The sequence below is a fragment of the Gallus gallus genome, chromosome 15 (assembly GCF_016699485.2).
Source record: "Gallus gallus isolate bGalGal1 chromosome 15, bGalGal1.mat.broiler.GRCg7b, whole genome shotgun sequence".
Lineage (NCBI taxonomy): Eukaryota > Metazoa > Chordata > Aves > Galliformes > Phasianidae > Gallus > Gallus gallus.
The window spans coordinates 9,326,315-9,344,901 of record NC_052546.1 but is presented as its reverse complement, the minus strand read 5'-3'; the positions used below and the strand labels follow the sequence as shown (position 1 = coordinate 9,344,901).

The window sequence follows — 18,587 nt, the reverse complement described above, 5'->3', positions numbered from 1 at the left end:
GCCGGGCCGCGGCGGGGGCGAAGGGAGGAGCGGGCCCGGCCTCCTCACCTGGATCTCTTTGTCAGCGGGTCCCGCATCACCAGGCACTCTTTCACCTCGCCGAACTGGCTGAAGTACTCCCGCAGGCCCTCTGCAAGCACAGCGCCCGCCGTGGGTGTCCCGGCCCGCCCGGCCCCGCCGCCCCCCCACCCCCCCGGGCCCCGGCCCCGCCGCCCCCCGGCCCCGGCGGCAGGTGCGGGGCGGCCGCGGCGCTCACCTTGCGTGGTCTGCCAGCTCAGTCCCCCGATGAACATTTTGCTGCGGGAGGAAGAGAGAGAGCCGTGAGCGGAGCCGCGCCGGGGGGCCGCGGCGCCCCGCGGGGTTGGCGGCGGCGGCGGCGGCGGCGGGGCCGGGCGGAGAGGGGAGGGCGCGGATCGGCCATGTTGGCAGCGGCACCGCCGCCGCCGCGCCTGCCCGGGCCGGGCGGCCGGGGCCGGGGGGAGGGGGCGGCCGCGGCCGCGAGCGGGGCCAGGGGGGCGGCGGAGGAGGCGGCCGGCGGCGCCCGTCGCGCCGATACCAGGGGTCGTGCGGGGAGTCCGGGGAGGCGAGGCCGGGCTGGCTGCCGTCTGTCTCCATTCGGACCTCTTCTCCCTGCGAGGAGCGGCGCCGCACTCCCGGGGCAGATGAGCGCTGGAAAAGGGGCCGGACGGACAGGCCATGCTGCCCCCTCCCCCGACCCCTCTCCGCCGGGCGGGGAGGGAGCGAGGGAGGAGGGCCCGGCGGGCACAACCTGCCCGGCTCCTCCCACCCCCGCCGGCCCGCCGGCCGCCGTGCGCATAAAACCCGCCGGTGGCGCCGGGCCGCGCTGGGACCGAACGCCGGGAGCCGCGCCCGGACCGCGCCGGAGGAGAACGGAGGCGGCGGGAACGGAGCGGAACGGAACGGCGGCAGCGGCCCGGGGCCCCGCGGGCGCTTTGTCCTCGGCCGCGCCGCTCCGCACCTGCGCTGGCGGACAAAAGGCCGCGGGCTCTGCCCCACCGCGGCGGCCTCGGCCGGGCCGCGCTGCGCCGGGTCCTGCGGGTGCCCCGGGGCGAGGCCCGGCTCGGGCCGCTCGAGTTCGCCGCGGCGGCTCCGGAGCTCCCGGCGGCGGAGGAGGCACCGGCAGCGGGCGGGTTAAAGCCGGCGGGCTGAAGGCCCGGCCCGGCCCCCGGGGCTGCCCTGCCCGCCCGGAGCGCTCCCGAGGCCACGGCCCCCGCCGAGCGGAGGCTGCCGGTGGGCTCGGGCTCCCAGCGGGGCCGCGGGCGGGGAGGGGAGAGCTCGCACCCGGGGCTGCTGCCCGGAGCTCGGCGCTGCCCGCCCGGACGGCTCCTCCGGCGGAGCCCCGCACCGCGGCCGGACGGCCCTGCTTGCGGCACCGGAGCAGCGGTTCGGCGCGGCCCGGCCCGGCCTGAGCCCCAACCCGCGGACGGAGCGGGGCGGCCCCGCCGCTCAGCAGCTCCTCGCTCGTACAAATCAACAGAGCTGTGCCAAGCTCCGGCGTCTCGCTGCCCTCCCGCAAGTTCAGCCGTGTGCTGCGGGCCCCGCGCTCTGCTCAGCGCTCGGGCAAGCTGGCATGGAGGAGCCCGGTGAGGAACAAGTGAAATGTTGGGTGTCAGATGAGAACTGGAGCCTCTCTGCCCTGCCTGCACAGCACGTCGCCCTGAGAAAGGGCACTTGTTAGCATTGGTGACACATCAGAACGCAGCAGCACACAAAGCCTCTCTCAGGACAGGGGCACTGCAGGCTGACAGGCTGTATCTGCTCTGTGCCACAGCGCTGCCAAACGTTCCCCTGCCCATCTCCACACCTCATCAGAGCCTTCCCCACAGAGCGAGGTGCCAAACGGCTGCAGGTCAGCACCAGCCTCACCTGACCATTCTTTAATGACTGGTTTTCCCCGTGCCAATACTCCTCACCTCCCTCCTGGAGATGAACCAGGACACCTCTGTTTTAATAGCACCCCATAACAGTATTTTTCATTACCTCGGCTCATCCCAAAGGCTGTGGCTGCAACCGGGAGCTGAATTCATCCACCCGCTAGCTCTGCCAAGCCACCATTCACCCCTTCCATTTCCTGAGCTGAAGTCAGAGGCACTATCTCATCTCCTGGCCCCACACCTGGCACAGAGAGAGCTCACAACCAGACGCTCAGCGGCCACCCCGGGGACTGAGCTGTACCTCAGCCATGGTTGCAGCATCGCAGTCACCTCCCCTTGCACACCCTGGGAGTTCTGGGCCATCAGAAACCCACTGCTCTCCTGCCACGCTGCCCAAACTCACTGCTGCTGCGCTGCCTCCTGGCACCTGCTCCGAGTTGGATGGCAAATACTCCAAGTGGGGAACTAATGTTTTGCATGTCACCTGGCACGGGCTTCCATGCTCCATTGACTGCCCAACTTAGGCAGAGGAGCAATGCTAATTAAACTCCAGAAAGGAGAAAAGAAACAAGAGATCAGTGCTGGGCACACAAAAGGACAACATCCTTTGGTTTACTCCCAGCAGACTGTTATAATTTTAAGTGTATTATACACAACAGATAATGCAGAGCACTCAGAGGCAGCATTAAAACACTTCACTATATACATATATATATATATATTCTGCATTAGGCTTATTATTTTTTTCCTCTTCTTTTCCACCAAGATAATAATGGAGAAGAGAGAAGAGGATCAAAGCGAGCCACCATCTGTGAACATAAGAGGAAAAAGAGCAATCTTCAGGAGGGGCTGGATGGAGGATGTGGTTGGAGCTGCATCCCTGGCAGTGACAGCACACTGTACCACGTAACTTATTCCAAGGCCCTTTCCAAAACACAGTCATATGTTGCGTTTCCACCTCTGGACCCCAAAGCCCTTTGGAAGTATCAATGCATTTATCTCTATAACACACAAGCCTGAAAAAATCTGTTGATTAGTGACAGTAGGAAGCTTTCCTCACAGAGAAGTAAATATATAAAACATTCCAGACCTTATGATTGGAAAGATGATCTCCAAATATAAAATAATGCAGCATTGTACTCCTGGGGCTGCAGACAGACAGCTGTAGTGCCTCTGTGGCTGCTGCTGAGAGGTTGCCAAACACCAGCGAGATTAACAAAACTGCTCAGTTTTCTTGCTGCTATTCAGCATCTCGTGTGTGGTAGAGTGACACTATCAAAATCATGTCCACTTCCTGCTGGGGTCGATGATTGGCAAAGTGCTGCCCAGCACCAGAGGCAGACACTGGAGTTATTCATGGGGAGAGGGAGGTTCCCAGAAGTGGAGGTTAGGGGAGGGGCAGGGCGGCAGGGCCTCCTTTGCTCTGCCATCATACGAGAGTGACAGAGAGACCAAGTCCTGGAGGCTTGGCTGTCCTGGAGGCTCAGCTGTGTCCCGGAGCCGGGAGGTTCTGGCCAGCGGGTACTCAGAGTTGTTTTGTTTTTCGTTCCATTCGGACAGTTAATAAACAAACTTGAACTGGAATCCAAATCACTCTTCTCCTATTCATGTTCCGACGCTGAACAAGCAAACCTGGAAGATATTAAGTGCAGCTCCAGGCAGCCCGGGGGCAATGCCAGGCTCTGGAAGCAGCTTCTGGTCACGCTCCTGTGTGCTGGGGAAGTGATGCTGACCCCCTGCAAGGCCAAGGGTAGAACTGCCCCACGCACTGCCACTGCGGCCACCTCTAAGGGAATGGTTCGGCCGCTGTCTGCCTCGAGGGCACTGGGCTGGGGAGGCAGCAGGCACAGCCAGGGAGAGCAGTTACTGAAATTGAAGTGCTGAGGCTTTGCTCTGGTTGTGGGCAGGACGACACGGGCAGCAAGAGGAGAATGGCTGCAAAAGCACTGAGGAGCTCTTTGCTGTGTAGGAAACCTCATAGAGCAAGGGTGATGATGGGAAAATGGGATACATGGTGCACAGCATCAAATAATAGGGTGGGAAAGGAGAGAGGAACTGGGCTGCATGCAAGAAGCATACATGGCAGCATCTCCACTTCCCATTAACCAAAACAAACAGCAGATCTGAAAAATGGGACCTCACTCTCCTCTCCACTTCCACCCTCATCTCTTCATTACCGTTTGTCACAGACTTTCATCAGACACTGCTTTCTGCTCCATCCCAGCTCCTGCTTAGCCTCTGCCCAGCCCTCACTCAGCATCCCACACAGAGGTGGTTTTCCTGGATCGTCAGCCCGCTGCCACCAGGCTCTTCCCACCCCAGCAGCAGGGCATTGCCTCCCGCTCTTCCCTTCTTCACCAGAAAGCTCATGGTGGGATGGTGACACAGAAGAATCCATTCCCCCACTGTCAGAGAAAAGAGATGAGGACACGTGCAACAGAAATCCAAAGGACATTGATTGAACTGCTCCTTGTGCTCACCCAGGATAGGATGATCAGCTCAGCTGACAGAGAGAGACATCAAGGTGAGATGTTCCGAGAAACTCAGCAACTGTGGTGATGGCTGAAGATGGAAGAGGCCAGCTGGGAGGGCTGAGGAATCCCCATCCATGAAGATTTTTAAGAACACATTAAGCAAGCATTGGTTTGCTGATCAGGTTATACTTTGCCCTTGCCTGTGGCTAAGAGGTGACTTCTCAGCAATGCTTTCTATACTCAGTTTCTATTATTTCTTCGCTGGTTAGGTCAAGAACATATAAAATCCACCTTAGAGATAGCGAGTCCTAGGGGAAAGGGGAGAACAGGGCTGCAGGAAGGACAGCTGGGTCCCCAGCTGAGACTTTTGCAGGAGGCAGAAATCTGGGTCCTGGCACTGCCCCAGAGCAGCACCAGAAGGAATAGGCACTGACAGGAGCAGGCAGAGAACTTTTGGCCCAACACATGAACAGGAGCTGAGCAAGCAGAAGCTGTTTCTCCCTCCCCTCTCTTTCAAGACACAATCAGTTTCCCACCTCTGCTGTAACACTCACACCAGCTCTTAACTCTCCCATTTCTTCAGGACTTATTTTCTAATTTAATTTGATGGGACCTTTGCTCCACAAATCCCAACAGCACTTCCCAGAAGACACCTTTATAGCATTCTGGTACCTTGGTGGTGTAAAGCAACCGGGACTACACTGTTAAACTTAAGAGCACAAAATTGAGAAGGTTTATAGATCATTTGGGGAATGAACAGGAAAAAGCTTCTTCAAAATCCAAGGTACGTGCTGGAGCTCCTGAGACAGGAAAGGTTCAGCCCAAGGCGAGTGCACAGGACAGAAATACACACTGTAAATCTCCTTAAGCAGCTCAGCCTGTCCTGGTTCCTCAAGGTTTTGTCAAGGTATTTTGTTTGTGCTTGTCACATGACTTACATCAGGCATCATGTCCTAATCAAGATGGACAACGGCATCTTCCCAGGCAAAGCTCCATCTTCAGCCTGTAGAAGCAGCTTATCTGCTTGGTGCATGTCACTCCTGCCTGAGCTGCCTCTGCTGAGCCAGACTACAAGGTCCAGGTGCACCTGGAGACCTCCATAGTCATTCTGCTGTTCGCTGTTGAAGAATATTCAACCATCACCTCACCAAGCAAGGCTCTAACTCACCCAGTGAGCGCAGCACACAGAAGAACTCCTGGCTTTCCAAAGTAGTGCACTCAGCATAGTCGCTCTGGGGCCAGGAGTGGTATCTTCCGGAGGAGGGTTTGCCTTGTTCCCTGGGGCACACCATCTTCTCTCAGGCTTAGAGGCTGCTGAGCCGTTCAGGCTAGGGAATGTGAAACAAGGGGACTGATGCTTGAGACTCCAGTCACAGCAACCTCGACCAGGTTTCAATTATGTTTAGAACTGAAAGCAGCTCAAAATCTTTTCCTTGGTCTGAATACACAGCGATTCCTCCCTGCCCACAGACCAGTGAGCTGACCTCTAACTGAAGACAAGCTCTGATTCTGCATCACTCATAACCTAGTGGGAAATACTTTGCTCCTGCTGCTACTTGTCTGTTCTTGCCCTTGTATCTTCTGCTCAGTTTTCACAGCCTTTAAGCATTTATCTTTTCACGCCTTTGCCTGCTCTGGATTTCCCTCAAGGCTGATTTTGCTACGTTCAGGTCCTTATGCCGTTTTCTTTTTTTGCTGCACACAGACCTCCACCACCCACCTCACACCCAGGCAATCCACAAGCTGAAGGAAACTGAGGCATCAAGCCTTCTCCCCTCCAGAACAAGCAGTGATTCGCCAACTCAAGAGAGCCCAGCTGGTAGGTGGCCAAGCCACCACAGCCACGAGGGACCCAAACAGCCATCCAGGACATTGCTCAGCACAGCTGGGACATGAGCAACATGGAGACACTGCCAAAATGGGGCGATGCGGAGGAGCAGCAGGAAAGCTCTCTCAGTGGAGGTAGGCAATATATATTGGAGCCATCCCCTTTATAGAAGTAGGACTGAAACTGTAACCTCTGCAGTTCAGAGCGTGTCAGATACGAGCATCAAAATGCAGCACTCTACTATAAAATCTTAAGGGTCATAGAAAAAAAGTAATTTCATGTTTGTAATTTTTTTTTTTTAACTCCACATCCCCTCCTTGGAGGGGTGCAAGGTCTGCTGGATGGGGCTCTGAGCACCTGTGAGCTGTAGGTGCCCCTGTGCATTGCAGGGGACTTGGACCAGGTGGCCTTTAAAGGTCCCTCCCAATTCATACCACTCTATGATCTACTTGTGGCATTCCAGATTGATCAGGGAGCAGATCCTTGCATTCCTCCTGTTTGCAGGAGTGACCAGGGCAGCTCTATAGGCTTCAGTAGAGAGGAATCTCATGAGTTACACTGGAAATAGCGAGATCATACTCAGGCTTGTGAAATCTTGACTCACTGGACTTGTAATCTGATGACACAGGTGTTTTTGGAAGCCCTGTTTAGTGTGTCCTGCCCTGCTCCAACATTACCCCTCTGGAGATCACCAAGTTCACTGCTTCAGACACCCATGGGGTTTGGAAGCTGCCTACTCAGGAAGGATGGAAACAGTGAGGCAGTAAGTTTTTTTTCCAAAATTCCCTGTTGTTACTGAACATTTTAGTCAAAAAGCTGGAGGTGCAGCAAACATTCTAACTTCCAGACAAGGCCTGTGGGAGCTATGGGCTCACACTTCTGCAAAATGTAGCATCCCAAGGTGCATGCCCACAGTCTGTATGTCATACATAGTGGCAAACTGGTAGAGGTGGAAAGCATGACACTCAGATAATCCATACCTCGTGTTTTCAGCTGCAGCAGCACCCTGCTCTCTGCTCAGCAGCACGCTGCTAAACACCAGGAAAGCTAGCACAAATATTTTCCTACTTCAGAAGTTATCATATTCCTGTCACATCTTATAAAGTGTATTTAAACCAAAACACATTTTAGAGAGTGAACCTAAAAAAACCCTTGCTGGTGTTTGGAGAAAGCTGGGGACAGAAGAGACATTTGCTGGGAAAGCAGCTCTAGAGCCAAGCACATTTTTCAAGTGGGAAAGCTCCTCTTACACACTCCTGCTAGGCAGACAAAATGTGCTCAAGTTTGTTGGTCATTCTGGAGCCTTGCAAGAAATGCAAGGTCTGGTAAATTCATTCCCAGATGCTGGGGGAACAAGGGGTTGTGGGACTGGATTCAAGATGGGGAGATTTACTGCAGAACAGAGAAAAAGCAAATCAATGGAAGTTTGTTCAGCCTTACTTCCTTTTTTTTTTTTTTTTTTTTTTTTCCAGTGAGGCTGCAATAGGAGAAATTTTTGGATTTTATGCTTGTGTTGCTTTAAGGGCAGGAATGCTGGAAACAGAGGTATTTGATACCTTTGCTGCTAATTACAGTGCAAGCTCTCAGTGTCCTGACAATGCCCTTGTCCCTGACCTGGAGGGGCCTCAATGTCTCAGGGTCAGCTGTAATTTAGTTTTAGGTCAGACCAGGGACTCTCCTGCCCAACTAACCGCACTTTGTTTTGAAGTAGAAACCATTTACTAGCAAGGAAGGGTCTGAGACCATCAAACTCGCTTCATTAACAAGAAACAGGAACGAAGTGCAGAGCCCCAGAGACGAAGGTCAGTGCAGAACACGAGGAGGGCTTGCTGAACTGCATCACTAAGGAAGGGGCTGTTCTGCCCATCAGCCACACAAGCTCACATCTCCTGTTCCCTTCAATTAAGCATGTTTATTACAAAAGCTTCTAGGGACCAGCTAGGCTGTGCCAGTCCCCCGTCTGGCACAATGGCATTGTCAGCCTCTCACCTTAGAGAGTTTACTGCACATAAGAAGAGGCTTGAGAAAGAGGACTGATCTCAGTACAGCTCACCAAGTGCTCGTGCTGCTCCTGCCTCTTCTCACAGGTTAGCTAAGTGATTTGGGGGCACGAAATTCTGTTTCTTTACTTGAAATCTGGGATTTTTCTTCCCTACCTCAAGAACTGCTTTGAGCTCTTCAGAGAGAACATGCTGCAGAAAATAACCTACAAGCTGTAAAGGAAAATGCTTTTTAACTTTAAGCACTCTAACTCAGAGGGAATGAAGTATTTTGGATCTGATCTTCTTCCCCCTCACCACATTCATGGACAGAGATTATACTGCCATGATACCACAAAACACTGCCTGAAATTAGCTTGCCATGGAAAGAACTGTTCTTTACCATTCCTGGGTTAGTCTGAAAGACCAGTGCGTTTCACGTGCTTTCAGAGTCCCCATTTCTGCATTTATGTGGACATAGGACTGTGTTTACCAAAAAAAAGCCCACCCTGAGCACAAACTTTGCACATTACCCTGACAAGAGGTCAGTTTGCACTTACAAGAAAAAAAAGCTAGATTAAAAAAAAAAAAGTCCATTTACTAAAAAGTAAAATGTTTTGACAGTGGGTTACAATGTCCAAATAATGAAAACACAGAGAAAAGAGTAGAACAAAATACGCTCTTTGGGAACACTGACATATCTTCAGTTCCAGATGCTGGCCACCACTGGGGCTGGAGATCAAATGTGAGAGACCACAGCTATGGAGAGAAGTGGGACTGCTAGGGGATGTTCAAACAGTGATGCTCAAGTCTCTCTTTGATAAAAGTTGACTACAAGACAGCAGCACACCCTGATATGTGTTAATGCTTGTTCACTGCCATGCTTGACAGCTGCGAAGCATTGCAGTTGAAAGAATTACTAGCCCTGCAGACTTTCAGATGAGTTCAAAATGCAATATCCCAGTTGCCAAACGCCACAGCTCCCCAGCTACGCATAAACCCAATCTCTGCTCTCACTATTGATTCCTCTGTAAATACCAATACAGCTTCCAAGAGCCCATCTGAATTGCCAGAAGTCTTTGTGGGACAGGTCCCGGCTACCCAAGAGACCTCTTCTTCATGACTCCCCAACAAAGACACAATTTTCAGGAGCAATGCAACTGCTGTGTTGCACAAAGCTCTGGAGCAGAGCAGATAGCTTTCTTGGCAGCTGGCCCTCAGTGCTGGAGCTCGTTCTCAGGAGAGATTAGAGGGAGTAAAAACCTCATTGCCTTTAGAGCAAAGCACTCAACCTGCTTCTACCAGAGATTTCTCACAAGAGGGAAAAAAAATCCAAACGTCTCTACAAATAGAAGACTGCAGGAACAGAAAATAGATAGCCCAGTTAATGCCATTTGTACCACTTTGTGAACAGCTCAGCTAACACTGTGATCAGTAAGGACAGACAGAAGCTCTGAACGTTTTACACTGTGAAGATCACCTGACTAACATCTGGACAGGTAATTGCCTCCCTACATAAAATCACCCAAAAAACAGGTCTGGGGTTGCAAAGTTTTCAAGTGAGGTTTTAAAATTGTTGAATAGCATGAAATGTATGTTATCTCCCAGGCAACCTTGTTCAAGCTCCCTTTTTATTTTCAAGGCATGCTAGAGGATGGAAATTATCCTCAGGTTCCCAGGTAGTGCAATTTATAGACTGAGGCTGCTGAAAGTGCAAGTAGAAACTACTCAGACTCTCTTAGACTGCATGTGCTTTCAGACTCCCCTTTCACTTCAGGTGTCACCATATCCACATAACCCCTGTAGCAAAGAAGAAAGGAGAGAGCTTTCACTGGTGTCAAGGAAGGCTGAACTCTGTCTATAGACAAGGAAGTTTTCTGTCCACGCACAGAGGACTGCACAAATGAGCCGCTTCCCAAGGGCAGAGAAGAGTCCTCTTCAGAAGCAGCTCCCAGTGCTGGAGCTGCTGTGCAGCAGCACACGACGTCAGCTCACCCCACAGCCCAGCAGGCTCCCAGGGATGGGGCCACGAGCACCACAGGGTACCTGGTTAACCACACAGAGGTCACCTCCTGCCCTCTGCCACCGAGGCAGGGCCCTGCAAGGTGCAGCACAGAGCTTTGGGCAGGGTGTACAAGCAGCAGCCCAGTCTGGCCTGGGAACTCAGGAGCAGCAAGGAGGGAGAGGATGCTGGAGTGGAAGTGATTTGAATTAGAACAAACCGGCTGCTGAATAGAAGCTTTTATTCCAGCACGGAGAAAGCTTTGTTAGTCAAGCACATGTGATGCACAAAAGCCTCCACTTGAATTCATTGAGTTTTAATTGGTTCTCAGGTGGGGGAGGAGACGGGTGTTAGGAATTAGGGATTCCTTAAAGAGGCAATATCATTAAATCTTAACGCCTCTTCCCTCTCACCCCACACCCCCAGCTTCAGCTTAGGAGTCTGGCCCCATTCAATTGTCTTATGCCAGAGAATCAGAAAAAATGAAGGAGAGAAAGGGTGGGAGGGGGAGTCACTAATAAAGCCTAAAGGGAGATCAATGAACGAGGAGGGTGAGGGGCAGGATGAAGGCTGAAAAAAGAAAGGCTGGCTGGGAGAGGAGGGAGGTCACACACAGGCAGGGAAGGCAGGAGAACCTCCAAGGGATGAAGGAAAGAGAATGATGCCATTCGAGTCATGGCTTTCTTTTCTGCCTGCATTCCTTCTTTTATTGAACACTTGAAACTTCCCCTGGAGATCCTCCATCTTGGCTCTGCGAGTCTGCGCTCAGTCAGTCACTTATCATGGGGAAGGAAGAAAATCCTGGGATAGGCACAGCACTGAGCGCGTGCACAAAACGACAGCAGCGAGAGAAACCTGTCTGGGAGGACCTCGTAAGTGCTGCCACTTGTTTTGCCAGACACAGCACGTTTCAGACAGAAGTTTTGTCACTAGGAGCCTGCTGCAGAAGTAGCTGAATCAAGGTCCTTGTGAGTGAAAGAGAAAGGGAGTAATCGGGAGCTAAGGAGATTTCACAGTCAGCATTGTAGGAGCTATGGCACACTGCCTGCTTTATGAGACTGTAGGTACCTACAAACCAGACCCCAACAAACGACTGCGATAGGGTGATGGAGGACGTCTCAAACGTACTGCAATTTCCATCAGCCCAATATATCATTGGAAAATGAGTTAATCTTGTTTTACCTATTACAGTTGGAATTTAGATATGTAAGTGAATGACATACCAAGCACACCACTTGCGAGCATTAACCCTAATGCATTTTCTTCTAGAGATCCGACAGAAGAATGCTGCTTCTATATTTAAGACAGAACATTTATCCTGTATAAAGCCACACATAGAATATCTGCTATTCAGGAAGCACGGCTTACTGTTTACTATAACTCTCCATTACAAAATTAGACTGCACAGTCTCCCAATGTAGACTTAGTCATGGCACTAATCTCCTTCAAAACAGGGACACTGCAACTAATTACTTTACAGACTCCAACAGGAGCTCTCAGGCTTCAGTTTGAGGACATTACGGGATGCTGAAAACAGCATTCCCATAGTGGCCTCTTCTCAGGAGACTGTCTGACCCAGCTGTGGTATGGGGCAGCTCTCACATACATGTGGGTTATTCATGTATTTCAGGGGAAAAAAGATGAGTGAATTCACTCATTGAAAAAGTCATAGGATCCCATTTTCCAGACTCCCTCCCTGAAACATGAGCCTAAGCATCACTTAAGAGTGACACAGAATTGTCTCATTTGGTCCTTAACTCCAACTTACAGCAGACGGGGTCTCCACCTGGTGAAGGCATTCGTGAGCAGTGGGATGTGACAGTGCCTGGCACCAGCCACACAGTGTGTTCATCCACACATGGGGAAGAACTAACAATACTTTGCCTTGATTTTAAATTGTGCATAGTCCACAGTCTGACTTCACCACGCTGCTTACTGTCACTGCTTGACCAGTGCCAACCCACAGCAGCCCTGCCCTACAGGAGCAGCAGGACTTTCCACCAACAAGGCAGCCTCTCCTGGAAGGCTTGTGCAGGAAAAATGAACAAAAAACCCCCCCACAAATAATATTAGAGACATGCTTTTTCTCTAAGCACTGTTTCTTGTACACTTCAATTTGCCCCTTCTCATAGATGCACCTGCACTCCAGATAGCATGCATGTTACAGACAGATTTCATTTCTTGTTTCCACCTTGCATGTTTTTGTTAATCCACAGCATCATTTCAAGCAATACCCGACCTGCTTGGAGCACCCAGCTGCTCTTCATCACCAACAGTAATATTCGGTAAGTCCATATTCTTGTGCACAATTCTAAATGTAATTCCTGCCTTCTCAAAAAGCCACAATGCTCTGTAGAGGACGAAGTCACTGGAGTGTTTCCTATAGCGCTGTATGCTACGCTAGAGACAGAACTCCTGTGATCATCTTCCCAGTAAGAAAGCCTAGGAGAAGGTTGTCATGGTAAGGATGGACAAGGTCATGCCTCCAAGTTAGCTCCCAAGATTTGTTCTATTCTTGTTGCACTGGATGTATTTGCTCTCCCTCCCAACAATTTTCTCGTAACAGTCTCTCCTGTAATTGTTCCCCTCTCTTTCAGACACATTCAGTTTATCTTTATACTTCAGCACAGGACTATCAGTTCTCCCAATATCTCCTTGTTTCCCAGAAGCCTCCTGTTTTGTAGCTTAGAGCAGAATCAGACCACCAAGTGCCATTTGTGCCTTTGGAAAAAATAACTTTATACTTTTTAAAATCTTCCATTATGCTCAAAATCTTGCTGTCACCTTATGGCTTTCTGCAGATGCCATTGGTAGCAGAGATCCTCTTGATCCTCTTACAACATCTTTCCTAGCAGGTACCATTTCCACGGGCTCTTGGTATGCAACAGCAGGCATTTCTGAAGTGCTTCACTAGACAAGCTCCACGTTTGTCTGTCACAAACAGTGTCAGTTATTACAGCATCAAATTTGTTGTATGCAGCAGGTTTCTTTAAGACTGCCATGAATTGAAAATTGTTTTCCTACCTCTTCTCAATGCCTGATGGAACTGGTATCTCAGCAATCAGCAGTGGCTTTGGGGCAAAGTGTGACTGACACATCTATATCAGCTATCTAGTTAATTTTATTCCCAGCCTGTTTTGTTACATTAAACCTCAAGATTCTCACCACACTCCCTTCTTTCAAAGCAGGAGCCATCCTTTCAGCTCTAGAAGAAGCCTAGCTATGGCTGCTCCCTCAGTTATACCAGCTTCACCTCTCAGGAGCTCCTGAAACTAGAAGATTGACTCTTAATTTGCAAGAACCAACATCACACAAAGACAATATTCAGCCTTAACAAAAGAACACTACCAGTTTCAACAGGACCACAACAGATACATCTTACACCAAGCCACTGGTCAGGTACAAACCCTGACTTCCTTCGTGAAGGATTTGTAGGACTGTTGACAGCTTCATACTATAGAAATGAAGACAACTCCAGCAAAAGTCTTTACAAATCAGATCAGAACACTAGCAGAGCAACAAACTCTACTCCCCTCGGAAATCATCTGTTTCTGCTCCAGCAGTCAAGTAAGCCTTTGCAAGGGCTTTGGGAGCACCTATCCCTTGGTCTATGGCTGGTCACGCCAGCACCTTGCACACAGACCAAAGGTTTCCTGCAACTTGCACAGACAGAGACGGGCTGTAGCTCTTTGCTTGTGTTCGCAGCCCCTGGCAGGCTCCCAACACCAGCTTCAGCCCCAGTCCATGCAGGGCTGCAGCTGCTACAGGACTGGACTTCAGAATATGCACGATCACTCTGGGCCCAAAAGCCACATCCCAGCTAGTCCAGGGAGAGGCAGAAAGCAGCACAAGAGCAGGGTGCTATGTATTACAGAGACAGAATGAGGCTAGGATGACTAATGAGAGAAACCAGTGCAGCAGAAGCTTTCCAGTCCAGTGCCCTCACAGGTTTCTGTGCAAGATGGTAATGCTTTGCACATTTATTGGTGTAATACCACATACTTATCATTTCTTAAACTAGCACAACACCACACCTCTGGGCCCCACCAGCATTGTGCCTTGCTTGGAAGGATCTTTACAAACATACATGGCTGATATCGACCAACAACACGCAAGTTACCACTGTAAACTTCTGGGAGCATGTTGAGTACTTTGCCCATTGTATCTAAACATGTTATTTCTCTGAATGGTATCACTGTTCCATCTCCTATGTTTTGACACGCAAGTAAGAAGACGAGGGGCACTGTGGCTTTAAGAAGGTCATTTCCACTGTCCTGCCGACGTAATTAGCCTGCTAAAGAAAGGGCAGAGGCTGGAAATTGGATTGAGCAAACCAGGCTTTAGCCGCAGGATGAAGGCAGAGCCCCAGGATTGTTATGTTAATCACCTGAGCTCAGCAGTCCCTGCCCTTCAAACCAGTACAAGCCCAGTACAAACCTGGGACCTCTCTGCAGAACAAACCCAACCTCGTTTGCATCAATTCCAGCTGCCCTACAGCATTTCCTGTGCTGCTGGGGACAGGGACAACGGTGCCACCCCTGCAGACAGACCTGGGGCCACCCAGCACTGGGGGGAGCCCCTGTCTGCCAGCAGGCACAGCCCACAGTCACACTATGCCACCCATCCTGAGTGCAGGGCCACAACTAGGTGAGGTCAAGACTAAATCAGGAATGATGCTGTGAGCTGATGGGCCAGGGCTGCCTTGCACCAGCTATGGATGGAGCCCTGGCTGCTTTGAGTCAAGAAGCACATCTGAAAGTACAAATTCCTTACTGTTATTTCACTGATAGAAACATAGCATTAAAAATAATAAGCCAGATTTGCACCAATAATGACCATAGGCAGAGGAGCTGAATGAGATTAGACTTGAGTTTGGTTTGGAGCACTGACAGTGCAAGACACCCACGTGCTGACTTGAGCACAAGTCCAGCACCTTCAGTGCCAGGGCTTTCCCCAAGGTAATCTCAGAGGTAAGCCCTCTGCTCAAAAACTCTGTGCTAACAACCCTTATCAACAACAACCACCTTCCTTTTAACACAGCGACCCAGGCTGGCCATTGTCCCCTCCCTGCAGCCTGTTCTTGTAGGGTGCCTTGCACCTTTTCCCTTCCCAGGCCAGTTGAGCTCCATGCTGCCTCCCTTGTTCTTTCAGGCATTTTTTCACTGCACCCCTGCGCTGCCTGGGAGGGGGAGGGAAGGAGGAGGATGGGAGGGCAGCGTCTGGCCCCGCGTCCAGCATGCCGGATGGTATGGTTTTGGAGAGGCCTGGCTTAGTGAAGTTATTCAAGCCAACGGCAGCCTGGCAACCGGGCGGCCACAATGGGAGCGCAGGAGGAGGAATGTTTCCACATGCCTGATCAATGGGAGCAAGGGAGACAGCAAAGCAAACAGAAGCTGGGAAAGAGACACAAAGAGAAAGCAGCCTTTTCTCTGCTCAGTTCCTTTCATTTGTCACAGCTCTTTGTGAAGCTGATGACAACGGAGGCCCTTCGGAGGCTAGTTTTAGGGAGTTTGGTTTTTCTAATTAAATAAAACGCTGTGTCCTTTTTCTTCACTTGTCACCCTCCAGCTCACCAAAAAACGTCCAAGCAGCCCCATCCACACTCCAGCCCCCAACTCCCTGCACCTCCGGGGAGCCCCAGGCACCTACTTCTCCCTGGGAAGGCAGAGGCAGAAGCACCCAAGCTCGCTCCAAAGCATCTCCTGGGCTGTGCAGTGCCCTGCCCAAGCACGGCTGGGGGCCAGCAGCACCAAGCTGCACATGCCTCCGCCCCCCCGGCTGCTCATTATGGGAATAAAGAGCTCTGCAGAGGACAACTCCTCTGGAGGTGGTGTGCTCTCTGCGGCAGCTGCTGACGAGACTAACGGGCAACTTTCTATGGGAACAAGGCAGCGTTCAAAATAGGGCTAGAGGGTAGTTGCCTTGGAAACTTGGATCATTTCTACCAAGGGGTTACAATTTTCCCCAGTAGGTCCAGACAGGATTTACCTGGGAGCCAACTGTGGGGCAGAAGTTCCTGTTTGCTGCCTCCTGCAGCCTGCAGAGGCTCCCCAGGAGGGAGACAGAGTTGAAGGAGGGGTTTCTGGAAAGAGGCACCAGCCTGGTGGCATTGGGCAGTGCAGCAACAAACGGGCCAGATCCAGCCCTGTTGCATAACCACTGGTGGGAGCCCAAAGTTGCTTCCTCTAATTACTATGCAAGAGTTCACAGCAACAGGCCTCTTCTGTGCAGGAGCTTGCAGAAAAGGTCCTCCCTGGCTCCAAGTCAGAGAACATCAAGCAGGAGTTTGGGGGTGAGCTTTCCTGTATTGAGGTCAGAACAGAGACTTTTCTCCTAAAAATACAGAAGATTATTTTGGTATATACATCCCTGAAGAACAGAAAGACTTCACTGCTTGCCAAAGACACCTACCTCTTCTTAGCCACCACCAAATGCAGGGTTCCTCTCCTACAATATCTCCATTCCCAACCAGGGCACCGCAGGTGCAAGAGGAAGACTGGTGCTCCCACCTGTGCATCTCAGCAGTCCTTTGCTCAGTCTGTTTCGAGATGTGGCCAAACTGTGGAAAGGGAGACCCACAGCACAAGCAGTGTGAATGGCAGCATGAGCTCAAGGAAACCAATCAAAATGTGGTCCAGATCACCGATGTAGCACTGGCTCAACAGCAAAAGAAAATTCCTGGCCATTTCCAAAAGCCAAAAGACACAGTGGCCAAATACAGGCTCTTCAGAACCACAGGCTTGCTTGCTGCCAGGCTCTCCAGGCAGACAGCAGGTTCCTCAACTGATACCTGTTTGCTCCCAGCATTGCCACCGAGCCCTGCGATAAATCCCTTGGCTCCACAGTGGTGCTGTTTCTTATCCAGCAGGATGAACATTGAATCAGGCACTTTGGCAGTCAGTTTCTGAATCTGTAATGTCACATCATCTTACTAGCTCCAGCGTTGACCCAACCACATTGCTATTCATAACCTGTATCTCCACCCAGCCCTCCCCTTGGAGGATTCAGACACTCCCTGGCTGCCTGGCCAGGTTAAAGAGGATCCCAGGAGATATTTTGCATGAAAGCCACAGAGGTTTCCTCTACCTCAGCCTAGAGGAATCAAGAGGGTGACACTGCCTCGGTTTTACTGCTTCCCCCACCTCCCAGCACGGTCATGTGTGACCATCAGCCGAGCAGTGACATTTGTCAGCTGCTCATTTAACATCATATTTCTAAAGAAGGACAATCATAAAAATTATAAATGACCGAAGAATGGGATTCCACCTTCTCGCAGTCTCCACAACATCAAGCTGTTTGCTTCTCTGTAATCAGCAAATATGCTCCTGGGAAGAGTCTCCATTTCCATATCGGAGTATATCACTGCCATCCCACGGACCCACCTGGCTCTCCCACTGCCCCCAGACATGCACCAGGCACCAGCCTGCAGCTGAATGAAAATCAGGAACCTCACCTCCCTGACTTCACAGCTAACTCTCACCCCACAAGCATTACCTACTGCTTAAAAAAAAATTATTCCAGAACTCCTTGAGTCTTCTTGTAAGGAAGGAGAAATCCTCCTTCACTCCTGCTCAAAGGATTGCTTTCATTAGGGCCTCTATAGATTTGCAATGGCAAGTATTTAACCTGCTTCAAAAATATTCATGAGACTCTCACATGCATTCAGTAAGGACAGACAAGCAAAATCTTCAGCTCATGTTCTCCTGGGGTCCCATGGCGCTGATGGCAATATACATCCTAATTACCATATATACCATATTGAGAATGAGACCTTGTCAGGCCTGGCAACGCTCTCTTTGAGAGAAAGAAACAGTCTGGAAGCATTTGTGATTATTTCTCAGTAGATCAGGAAAAAAGTCTAACCCGTGTGAATATTTTTAAATACCTGCCCTTGTCCCTGGCCTCAGTGAGTAGCTTCCCAGCCAGGTCACAGCACACAGCAGATCTATACCAGAATATTCAGACATTTCCAAAGCTCAGGTAACGCATAAGAACAAAATGTGCTCCTATCCAGGGGGAGGGGGAAATCCTCAGGTATGAACAACTGTCAAGAGAAAGAGTGTTATGGCATTCACTGAGCTTCTAAACAACAGCATTGCATTTCTTTACAAACAGCGCGTTTGAAATGTCACAGCATAACATGCATGAGACAAAACAAGCAGGAAAAGCAGCATTCGCTCACTGCACACAAGCACCACAGAATGCTAACATGTTACTGCACCTTTCCAGAAAGGTTGCAGATGAGTTCAAAATGCAGTGCAAGTGGTCCCTTACGACAAAGGAAAGCAAAGTGTACTCCCTTTTAACACGATCACTGCAAGGCAAAGCAGTTCTCACATAGCTGGTGCTCTTCTTTCACTCTTGCACCTGCTGAGAAGACACCGTCCTGATAAGTAGCAGCACTCTATA

At 50.8% G+C, this 18,587-nt stretch overlaps 1 protein-coding gene and 1 long non-coding RNA gene across 27 annotated transcripts in view; one reads left to right on the top strand and one right to left on the bottom strand.

The window, feature by feature from the left end:
- MSI1 (musashi RNA binding protein 1) overlaps positions 1 to 18,587 on the bottom strand; it is a 69,541-nt gene that overhangs the window by 27,687 nt on the left and 23,267 nt on the right. For 22 of the 26 annotated variants that reach the window (XM_046901385.1, XM_040648166.2, XM_015275403.4 and 19 more), the window contains 2 exons: positions 257 to 297; positions 49 to 130 (listed from right to left, as the gene is read on the bottom strand). In XM_046901385.1, the coding sequence (XP_046757341.1) occupies positions 49 to 130; positions 257 to 297 (123 nt within the window). Of the gene's footprint in view, positions 1 to 48; positions 131 to 256; positions 298 to 556; positions 738 to 18,587 lie in introns of those variants that run through there. The other 4 variants (XM_015275404.4, XM_015275405.4, XM_015275407.4 and 1 more) reach the window with 1 other exon arrangement.
- LOC107051582 lies at positions 868 to 14,365 on the top strand. The gene is made up of 2 exons (XR_005840068.2): positions 868 to 12,463; positions 13,367 to 14,365. It is a non-coding gene; the product is annotated as an uncharacterized LOC107051582 (long non-coding RNA).